At 42.0% G+C, this 12,050-nt stretch overlaps 1 protein-coding gene across 12 annotated transcripts in view; it reads right to left on the reverse strand.

Moving 5' to 3' along the window:
• Positions 1-5,928: 5,928 nt before the first annotated feature.
• Positions 5,929-12,050, reverse strand: part of HELQ (helicase, POLQ like) — a 60,571-nt gene continuing 54,449 nt past the window's right edge. For all 12 annotated transcript variants that reach the window (XR_011378355.1, XR_011378353.1, XR_518667.4 and 9 more), the window contains one exon: positions 5,929-6,136. Coding sequence is in view for 8 of the 12 variants with exons in the window: in XM_070047884.1 (XP_069903985.1) it covers positions 6,029-6,136 (108 nt within the window). In the remaining 4 variants the exon portion in view is untranslated. The remainder of the gene's footprint in view (positions 6,137-12,050) is intronic.

Consider the following 12,050-nt stretch of genomic DNA (forward strand, 5'->3'; position numbering starts at 1 on the left):
TGGAAGCGGCTCCTGGCTTTAGATAGGTGCAGCTCCAGTCATTGTGTCCAATTGGGGATTGAGCCAGTGTGGTGCAATGTGAAGGCCATGCCAAGGTGGCCACTGGCAATTGAGCATCAGTTACTCAGGAATGGTTTCAAAACCCACCTTGCAACGGAGCCTGCATGGCAACAGGCTATGATTTGTTAGGGCATAAACCACCCCTTGACAGATTGGCTGCCTCGGCTATATAAGCTGCTGTATACCAACTGAAATAAACGAGTCCGCGGGCTGCTTGCCCCTGGCCCGCTTTCACCCGGCTCCCAGTGTCTGTGTGGTGACTCTGCGCCTCTTGCCCGCACCGCGCTCCTCCTTGTGGGGAGCAGCCCGGACTGGACTGAGTTACTGGAATTAAGACTTATTCTATGCATCTGCTCTCCCACAATATGGCGCTGGGAGAGAAGTAAACAGCTTCCGCACAGCTGCCTCCAGTTCAACCAATAAACTGTAGGACTTGCTCCTGATTGGAGAGCAGCGTACTCGGCGTGTGGGCAGCCGAGTTGGGATTGGCGGAGGAGGACTATAAAGGAGGAGAGAGACGGCATGCACCAGGAACATCTATGGGGAACATCTAGCTGAAGGAACACCTGTGCAGCCCCCGAAGAGAGCCGGCCGGCGGTGTGCCGCTCCCCTGCGGAAGTGGGGAATGTGGCCAGGGGGAACTGCCCTTCCACGGAGGTGGAAGGGATAGTAGCCAACCCGGGAAGAACCAGCAACAAACCCGGGGAGGGCCGAGCAGACGAAAGAACAGCGCAGGGTCCTGTGTCGTTCCTCCACGAAGAGAGGGAGCGACACTCCTCTCAGAATGAATCCACAGCAACAAACCAGTGGATGGAAGACCTCTTTCTCTCTGCCTCTCCTTTTCTCTGCATAACTCCTTCAAATAAATAAATAAATAAATCTTAAAAAAAAAAAAAAAAAAGAGGTACTGGAGAGTCTTCCATCTTCAGATTCCTCCATGTATTGGTCTGTCATCTGAGGATGGAACATTTGAGGAAGATGTAAATATAATCATCCAGTGAGACAATGTCAAGTTTTGCAAAGCTCCTGAAGGGAAACCTTAGGCCCTCCACTGCTGAAACAATGTCTAATGCAAGAGGAAAAGGCGGAGAACATGCTCTACTCAGTGTGCTTGTTGAGGAGCCGTGGAGTGAGCGTCCTTGTCTGGGGACAGAAGGAAGAGACCATCTGAACTTGAAACAACAGCTTAACTGTTTTGCTTATGGACCCGCAGTTCAACTTCCTCACTAAAGCATGAGGTTAAAGTGAAGTAACTAACATAAAGGATCTGGAAAACGATAGATGCTAAGTGCTCCTGTTCTGATGTGCTAATATTTATGACCCAGAAATCCCTGTGTAACTTCTAATTAAATACACAGAATACTACAATCTTAAAATCTGAAGAGATCCACCTTGATTTGAACACTGCAGCATTAGTGACACCTGGTGGAAAATGGAGGAGTTACAATGGAGCATTACATAGCTATTCTGACCTTTCCAGTGTAGTACATTTAAGAAAACTTTGGGGCAGTGGCTTTACCTGCTACACCACAGCACCAGCCCCTCCATACCCTTCATCATTCTCTTACCCATTTCTTTCAAACTGGGCTATTTGAAATCCCCGGAACTTTCCTTGTTTTTTCCAAACCCCCCATTTCCTAAGTGCTTTGTTATTCCTAGTGCATGAAATTGTACCATATATTTCATGTATCAACTTCAAATGCTCAAATACTACCTCTTCTCTGAATGGACTGCAGGTTCATCTTCACCCCCACCCCACACAGAGTACCCACTATGCCTTATAACCGTTGTGGACCCCTCATATATACTCAAGTCATTTTTTCTGTTACTAATTTGTAATCTAGAGAGAACAGACCTTTTAAATCATCTTGTTTTTAAAATTTATTTATTTGAAAGGCAGAGTTACATAGAGGCAGAGGCAGAGAAAGAGGTCTTCTATCCATTGGTTCATTCCCCAGATGGCTGCATCAGCCGGAGTTGTGCTGATCTGAAGCCAGGAGCTTCTTCTGGGTCTCCCATGCGGGTACAGGGGCCCAAGGACTTGGACCATCTCTTACTGCTTTTCCAGGCTATAGCAGAGAGCTGGATTGGAAGTGGAGCATTCAGGATTCGATCCGGCGCCCATTTGGGATGCTGGCACTGCAGGCAATAGCTTTACCTACTATGCCACAGCGCTGGCCCCTTAAATCATCTTTGTTTGCCACACAACATCTACCACAGTTTGCTACATCAAGTAGAAACATCTGTGAAGAGTGAATCCTACCCTAAACAACAATTTGAAAATTTCAACTCAAATGTAGATGACCTTAGTATAAGAAAAAAACTGATAGCCAACAGGATTTGTGAGTACTGAACTGGTTTGGTTTAAATTCTATTTAGTTGTCTAAATGACTTCCATTGGAAGCTTGGCAAATAGATCCACAGTTTAAGTTTGTGTCTTAACATCTATTTATTTAAGTTTTACTTACTTACTTGGTTGAAAGAATGACAGAGCGAGAGAGGGAGAAACAGATCTATCTGCTGGTTCACTCCAAATGCCCACGGCAGCCACTTCCAGGCCAGGCCAAAGCCAGGAGCCACTGGGGTCTCCTACTTGGGTGGCAGGGACTCACGTACTTGAGCTAATGTCTGCTGCTTCCCAAACACATTAGTAGGGAGTTGGATCAGAAGTGGAGTAGTCAGCTGATATATAATGCAGACATCCTAAATGGTAGCTTATCCATCTGTGCCACAACTCCAGGCTCCAGTGTCTTAACATTTTAGACCGTTAGTATATTGCAATCAGTTACACACTACTTTCTGTGTGTCAGGCACTGGTGTAAGTGCTTTATGTGAGTAATTTAATAAAACAACCCTAGGAGACAGGAACTACTATCATTCCCATTTTATAGATGAATAAATGGAGACACAGAAAAGTTAAAGTAACTTGCCCAAGCCCACTTCTACTAGTTACTTGCAAAACAGAGATTCATACCCATATAGTCCCAGTTTAAAGGCCACGTACTTAGCTATTATATAATATTCTCAGCAGATTTGCCCATATTATTCCTCCCTAGATGTTCCCTTCACTTGGCCTTGATTTTTTTCCCCCTAGCATTCCATCCAATTACCCATGCCATTCTGACACACTATATCCAAGTCAGAGTCTGGCACCCTAATGACTCGGTGGAATCTTGGGGTTCACTGCTTGTGGTCCATTTGTTGCAGCTAAAGCAATTGTGAGAGAGCAGCTGGCTCCCCTGCTGGCACCTTTAGCCAGCCTGAGTTGTGCTCACAGTAGGCCATAGTCCAGTCTGCTTTTTTAACAGCTTAAAACCCGTTTTATTGATTTGTCCAAGTAAGGCAGGCTGATTTTTGCTAACAAGAGACCAATTTATCATCCCAGATTAATGTATTTTTTTAAGGATTTATTTATTAATTTGAAAGGCAGAGTCACGGAGAGGCAGAGGCAGAAAGAGGGAGAGAGAGGTCTTCCATCCACTAGTTCACGCCCCAGATGGCCACAATGGTGAGCTGCGCCAATCCGAAGCCAGGAGTTAGGAGCTTCCTTCAGGTCTGTCACACAGGTGCAGGGGCCCAAGAACTCGGGCCATCTTCTACTGCTTTCCCAGGCCATACCAGAGAGCTGGATTGGAAGTGGAGCTGTCAGAACTCGAACCTGTGCCCATATGGGCTTTAACCTGCTGCGCCACAGCGTCGGCCCCCAGATTAATGTATTAATTTAAGACTAGAGGTGGGAGGGGAGCAGAAGGGTACCTTAATAGGAACTAAAATGCCAGTATCCAGAATGATACACACATGCACACAAATACATATCTCCATCATTGTTTCTCTAGGTCAACCTGAGTCTGTATCAAGTGTAAGGATGGAAGATTAGCCGTAAGATATTAAAATGTAAAGAAATTGAAACAGTGTAAGACTAGAAAAGAACAGAAAAATAGGTCAGCAGGAACGGAGTACAGACCCAAAGACATTTAAGAACCTTAATAAACATGTTTTTTCAGTTCTGCGTAATAGAAACCCAAGTATATAGAGCTTAAACAAGAGAATATTTAGTGGCCACATTCTCAAAGCCTGAGCAGCAACCGAACTGCCATAGAGCAGCGAGAACTAGTGACTCTTCCCTCCCCCAGTATTTGCCGCCTCCTCTTTGGCAGGCAACTCAAGACTGACTTCCTGTTAGCTTCAAGATCAAAGCAAAATAGCACTCAGCTACCAACTGCAGTTAGAAACATCACTGAGAAGCGTTCTGATGGGTCCAGCCTGTGTCCATTTCTCACCCTTGGGGCCAGGGAATAAAATTGGTTGTGTTTTTTTCAGAAGACAGGAGAGGTGCTAGGCAGAGGAGAGGGTAGCTGGTACTGGCGATACTCAAGTCCCAGTGGAAAAGATGGATAACTCAGTGAATGCAATTGGAACAGATTCCATTTAGAAAAATACCAAGCTGAAGTTCTTTTTTTCTTTTTTTTTGACAGGCAGAGTGGATAGTGAGAGAGAGACAGAGAGAAAGGTCTTCCTTTTGCTGTTGGTTCACTTGCCAATGGCTGCCGCGGCTAGCGAGCTGCGGCCGGCGCACTGCGCTGATCCGAAGCCAGGAGCCAGGTGCTTCTCCTGGTCTCCCATGGGGTGCAGGGTCCAAGCACTTGGGCCATCCTCCACTGCCTTCCCGGGCCACAGCAGAGAGCGTGCCTGGAAGTGGGGCAACCGGACAGAATCCGGCGCCCCGACTGGGACTAGAACCCGGTGTGCCGGCGCCGCAGGCAGAGGATTAGCTTATTAAGCCACGGCGCTGGCCCCAAGCTGAATTTCTGCCAGCCTTCTTCCATTAAATTGAATTTTAGGTAAAGTCAAGGTTCAAATGTGGCATTTGTGATGCTGTCTGATTACATAAAGCATCAGAGAAGGAAGGTACCTGTAGCACCTTCATATCGGGCTTCAGAACGTTAAAATGTCCACAATTCCAATGTGGTATCAGGCTTTCCATTTTTCATTTTTGTCCAAGCTCTGAGCTCGCTTGCCCATCTCTAGGATGCCCAGCTTCAGCAAGGTCTTCCAGATGTCCAGCTTTGCTTTTTCCTTGTACTGTAAGCTTAAGCAAACACCACTCAAAGACTTTTCAGTCAAAGAACTCCCAATTTCTAATCCAATACAGTAAGCCTTTTCGGTTCTGGCCACAGTCTCAACAAATCTCTACACTGGTGTTTTTCAGGGAAAGGTGATGATAGCCACCCCCCTCCCCAAGGCTTGACGCTTCCATAGGTGAGAACATTCCTACACAAGTTCTCCACATAGCTTTGAATTCCATCCCAGTATAAGAAGTAGCACCCACCCTAGATACAAAAGCATTGTTATAGTTGGTTCTCTTTGACAGCTTCCAGTAACTTATTACATTGACAAAGACATATTTTTGGGGGCCACTGCTGTGGCGTAGCCAGTAAGGCTGCCTCCTGCAGTGCCAGCATCCCATGTGGGCGCTGGTTTGAGTCCCGGCTGCACCACATCTGATCCAGCTCTCTGCTATGGCCTGGGAAAGCAGCGGAAAATGGCCCAAGTTCTTGGGCCCCTGTACCCAAGTCGGAGACTGGAAGAAGCTCCTGGCTCCTGGCTTCAGATCAGCGCAGCTCCGGCTGTTTTGGCCAATTGGGGAGTAAATCAGCTCTCTTTCTGCCTCTGCCTCTCTGTAACTCTGCCTTTCAAATAAATAAATAAATCTATAAAAAAAATGTAGGCTGGAGTCACATTAAGAAAATTGGGTTTCATTCTGTAGTAGACACTATAGATTTCTGATCAGAGAGACAGTATGTAAGTATCAAAGATGAATTATTCCTGAAAAAGTTATTTCAATTATTCAAACACTAAGCACAGATATGATGTATAATTAAAATATATTTTTCTTTTATAAGTATAGAGAATCTTTAATAAAATATATGGAGAATAAATAATTCATTTTTGAAATCATCAGATAGCTTCATGCCTTTTCAATGGAGGCAGCCATGGTGCCAGGGAAATCAGGAGGCAACCTCAGTAACTCTTCTACTTCTTCCTGCAATGCCTCTGCTTTTTCTTGTAACAGCATCTACAATAAAAAATAATCAAGATATGAAGCCAAAATGTACATGGCTAAAGAACTGCCAACATTTTTACCACTGTCCATTAGAAAGTGAAATCCTTACACATTAGTAATCTAGACATTGAAACTAAAATAACAAGATGAAAAACAGCCACTGAAGAGCAACAATTATAGTAAATGCAGCTGATGCATTTAGTTAAAAACCATTTTAGCTGAGCACTGCACTTAGTCTACCAAAAAAAAAAAAAAAGAATGTTTTATTGAGGCCTCAGCCACTTGAAAATTAATTTTAATCTATAATATCTAAAACAATTTTGTAAAAAATTAGCTTCTGACAATGTTATACTTTACATATACATTTTATTATTCCTCAAAATTTAGCATGCTTTCAAATCCCATCAATATTTCTAAGAAAAGCATTACTCAAGCTCCCCAAGGTTAACAGGGTTAATTGCAAAAGCAACATAATGAGAAAAGGAAAGTATTTTTAAACATGGTACAGAAAACATGGGTAATAAATACTTGTTGAATAATGGTCTTCTCCCTTTCTACCAAAGATCAGAAATAAACTAACGGCATTTGTCGCAGCTGGTTTTGGTGTATAAAGTGGTAAAATATTTGCACTACTCTGCCACAAGATTTTAATAATAAACAGTTTAGTAAAATCACATGAAACAAAGTCAAAGTGGAAAATACTAAAACACTCCTCTCAATTTGATAAAGCATAGCATTACATAGCGCTACGTAGAAGTGATTAAAATGTAACTAGGTAAGCTTTCCAGTAGCTGAGGTAATGGTGACCACATAAAACAAATCTGCCAATACATCCTCTAAAAATGATGCAGATCAACAAGAAGTAAGTTTCCCCAAATCCATGGTCAGCATTACTAGAAAACAGAGAACATCATCTTCCTCAAATTATTCAAAGGTTTAAAACACCCACCAATCCACAGCAGAACTATTTCTTGAGCAGCCAATCCAAGCATTTGCAGAGCTCAACACTGAGTTGAGGAAAAACAAAAAACAAAAACTATAGGAACAAAATAAGGTGGAAGCAGGGGCTCTCAGATGAAATAAAACCACCTCTGGATAGAGAAAGGTACTCTAGGTGGCAGTCTTGGGAAAGCATTATTTTTGGGAAAAAGAATGGCTGAGAAGGAGAGGTACCCTCTGGAAGCTGAGCAGTGAGGGGAAAAGGACAAAATTTAGGATCCTATAGGACAAAAGGAAGTAAAAATTTCAAAGACACAACTCATCCTGAAACTACTGTCTCATTCTGAATCATCCATTAAAGACACCATACTTTGCTACTGTGACAGAACAGAATATTCCTGAAGTGGGATTCTCATAAACTATTCTAAATGCCAGTCTTGTCCAAGAAATGCAGAGCAGTTCCCACTCATACAAAGATACTATATGAAAAGGACAAAGAGATGAGAACCAGAGCTCTTTAGCTCATAAAAAATCCCTCTTTGGAAGTAACTCTGAAGTAGAAAACTGTAACACAACAATCTAAATTAAATATTCTCAAACAAAAATTTGGAAATATTGGCGACTGGGGAGGAGAGACCACACAATGAATAAGGAATTTAAAAACTAAGAACGGAAATGAACACAAAAATTGAGCTGAAGAAAGAAACAGAACAAAAAGACAAAAATTTCATGCTAGAAATAAAGTAATAACTATGACTAAATAACTAGGTTCCCAAAGAAGAATACATCTGAAGAAAAATGAAATTAAAAAGGTGACTTGATCAGCCCTTGCCTTGACTGTTGATGAACAACTTAATACGTTATCCCTCTTAGTATTTTTTTTTTGTTTGTTCTACTTAATACTTTTGGTTGAATACTGTAATCAATACACAGTTATTCTTAAGTGTTGAAACTTAACTGAAAAGTAATTGCTGTTAAATATAAGAGTGGGAATAAGAGAGGGAAGAGATGTACAATTCGGGATATGCTCAAGCTGACTTGCCCCAAACGGTAGAGTTAGAAACATACCAGGGGATTCCAATTCAATCCCATCAAGGTGGCATGTACCAATGCCATCTCACTAGTCCCAGTGTTCAATTTCAGTTCACAATTGATCATAATGATAGGACTAAGAGCCAAAGGGATCACATAAACAAGACAAGTGTCTTCAAATACTAACTGATAGAATAAAAAAGGGAGAGAATGATCCAACATGGGAAGCGAGATACACAGCAGACTCATAGAATGGCAGATGTCCTAAACAGCACTGTGGCCTCAGAATCAGCCCTTAAGGCATTCGGATCCGGCTGAAATGCCTATGAGAGTATTTCAGGCATGGAAAGCCAAGACACTCTGGCAAAAAAAACAAAAACAAAAACAAAAACAAAAAACAAACAACCACTAAATGAAAGATCTCTGCGAGTGAGATCCCAGTGGAAAGAACAGGTCATCAAAGAAGGAGGTACCTTTCTCTGAAGGGAGGAGAGAACTTCCAATTTGACTACGACCTTGTCTAAATATGATCAGAGTCGGTGAACTCAAAAGGCTTCCATAGCCTTGGCAACTCATGACAAGAGCCTAGGGTGATTGATTACTGATGCCATAAACAAGAGTGTCAATTTGTTAAGTCAACAACAGGAGTCACTGTGCACTTACTCCTCATGTAGGATCTCTGTCCTTAACGTGCTGTACATTGTGATTTAATGCTATAACTAGTACTCCAACAGTATTTTTCACTTTGTGTTTCTATGTGGGTGCAAACTGTTGAAATCTTTACTTAATATACGCTAAACTGATCTGTATATAAAGAGAATTGAAAATGAATCTTGATGTGAATGGAAGGGGAGAGGTAGCAGGAAAGGGGAGGGTTGAGGGTGGGAGGGAAGTTATGGGGGGGGGGAAGCCATTGTACTCCATAAGCTGTACTTTGGAAATTTATATTCATTAAATAAAAGTTAAAAAAAAAAGAAAAATGAAATTAAAAAATGTTTAAAAAAAAAAGGGTCAGCCAAAATCCCTTAAACTGGCTGATAAAAATAGCAGCTTAAGTGTTATAAAGACCAAATGGATAGGAATAAGGGGTAAAGTTACCATATAGTTAGGATCAAGTGATAAAGTGATCATATAAACAGGACTACATGTATGGAAACAATAATAGACAGAATTAAAAAAGCATGAAGGTTCCAACATAGGAAGCAATCCATACAGCAGACTCATAGAATGACACTTCAAGTCACACTCTGACCTCAGAACCAGCCCTTAAGGCACTCCAGTCTGGCTGGAAAGCCCATGGGGAGCATTTCAGGCATGGAAAGCCAAGACATTCCAGCAAAAAATGTCCTATATAAAGGACTCCTGTGGGTGAGACCCCAGTGGAAAGAAGGGGCCATCAAAGAAGGGTGTACTTTTCTCTGAAGGGAGGAGAGAACTTCTACTCTGTTATGACCTTGTCAAGCCAGTGGATCCAAAAGGCTTCCACAGCCACGCAGATCATGTCAAGAGCCTTGGGTGATCACTGATGTCATACATAAGAGTGTTATTTGTTAAATAAACAATAAGAGGTCACAGTGCACTAACTTCCCATGCAGGATCTCTGTCCCTAAAGAGTTGTACCATGAAACTTAATAGTAAAACTTGTTCTCAAGAATCATTTCCTTTTAGTGTATTAAATGAAGGATATTACTATGTCTCATAGGTTATAATTATGTCTAAGACTTCACAAAAGATGTATCATCCTTGAGGTCTTTAAAGCCAATTAAATTTCTAAAAGGAAAGAACGGGGAGGAAGGAGGGAGGAAAAGAAAAATCACCTTCGAGAAGCAGTAACATAGAACAGCCCTGTAAAGACTGTTGAGGAGCAGTTCTCTTAGTTGTTTTTTTTTTTTTTTTTTTTTTTTTTTTTTTTTTTTAATTCCTCATTCTTTTTCTTTCTTGGCTAAAACAGGAGAGGGAGCAGGAAGGTGGGGAGCATGGGTGGGAGGGCAGGTATGGTGGGAAGAATTACTACGTTCATAATGTTGTATTTATGAGATACATACAAATTATAAAATAAAAAAAGGGGGCTGGTGCTGTAGCACAGTGGGTAAATGACCTGGCTGCTCCACTTCCGATCCAGCTCTCTGTTATGGCCTGGGAAAACAGTAGAAGATGGCCCAAGTCCTTGGGCCCCTGCACCCGTGTGGGAGACCCGTAAGAAGCTCCTGGCTTCTGGCTTTGGATCGGCACAGCTCCGGCCATTGTAGCCAATTAGGGATTGAACCATCAGATGGAAGACCTCTCTCTCTCTGCCTCTCCTCTTTCTGTGTAACTCTGACTTTCAAATAAATAAATATTTAAAAAACAATAAAAAGGAAAAAAAAGGTCAGAAAGATTGAAATAGATGGCCAAAGAAGATCCAACATAAATACAATTGGAGTTGTTAAAGAAGGAAATGAAATGGATTAGATCTCATAATTTAAAACTTCAACCCTGAAAAAACTCCAAGAAATAAAAAAGATGAGGCTGTATCCTAGTAAAACTATTTAAAGATATAAAAAATGGGTTAATACTTTACATATTAAAGAAAAAATTCACAGAGGAGGAGGAGAAATAAAATGGAATTTGAACAAAATCAGTGTTTCAGATGAACATCAATCTGAAACAGATTTTAAAAACTAACATTTCGGCCGGTGCCGCGGCTCACTAGGCTAATCCTCCGCCTTGCGGCGCCGGCACACCGGGTTCTAGTCCCAGTCGGGGCGCCGGATTCTGTCCTGGTTGCCCCTCTTCCAGGCCAGCTCTCTGCTGTGGCCAGGGAGTGCAGTGGAGGATGGCCCAAGTTTCTTGGGCCCTGCACCCCATGGGAGACCAGGAGAAGTACCTGGCTCCTGCCATCGGAAGACCTTTCTCTCTGTCTCTCTCTCTCACTGTCCACTCTGCCTGTCAAAAAATAAAAAAAAAAAATAAAAAAAAAATAAAAAAAACACTAACATTTCAACACACTATTTCAATTATAGATTGTTAGAATAAAGACAAAAAAAGATGTAAATAAATACTGAGCTCTAGTTAGTTTTTTTTTTTTTTTTTTTTTTTGAAGAATTACTTTATTTCTTTGAAAGAGTTACAGAGAGAAGTACAGCCAGAGAGAGAGGTCTTCCATTCTGCTGGTTCACTCCCCAAATGACCACAATGGCCAGAGCTGAGTTGAGTTGATCTGAAGCCAGGAGCTAGGAGCTTCTTCTGGATCTCCCACGTGGGTGCAGGAGCCCAAAGACTTGGGCCATCTTCTACCGCTTTCCAGGCCATAGCAGAGAGCTGGATCAGAAGAGGAGCAGCCAGGACTTGAACCGGCACCCATATGGGATGCCGGCGCTGCAGGCTGGGGCCTTAACCCCTGCGCTACAGCACCACCCCCGTTTTTTTTTTTTTTTTCTGTGGTAGTATAATTCAACAATTCTACAATTACTTTTAGGACTGAACAATATTAGATAAATTCATTAATGAAAATAGGAGCCAGATTTCTTACCAGTGGACAAAGGAACTAAAAATACAAAAAGGGAGAAGACTGTAACAAGTCCTGTAGTGTGGGATTCGTGTGGTAACTGAAGATGACTGGCACCTCTTTGAAACCTCCACTGAGATGGGATCTAACTCTCCGCCCACTGAATATGCGCTGGCCTTGGTGAGTCACTTTTTTTTTTTTTTTTTTTTTTCACGTCATCCATCAGTTTATTACCGAAATTCATTTCTACCCCGGTGATTCACTTGTAACAGGATGCAGTGGAAACGATGCTGCATGACTGGGCTCAGTCAAAAGGACACCTGTTGTATGGACACTCCTTAGATCTCAGTAACCATGCTTTAAGAAAGCCAAGCTACATGTAGATTATAAATAGATAAGCAAGAAACCACAATGTTTTAAAAGAAATTACATTAGATTGAATAGAGAAACAGAGATAGGTGTAAAACA

The sequence above is a fragment of the Oryctolagus cuniculus genome, chromosome 8 (genome assembly GCF_964237555.1).
Source record: "Oryctolagus cuniculus chromosome 8, mOryCun1.1, whole genome shotgun sequence".
Classification (NCBI taxonomy): domain Eukaryota; kingdom Metazoa; phylum Chordata; class Mammalia; order Lagomorpha; family Leporidae; genus Oryctolagus; species Oryctolagus cuniculus.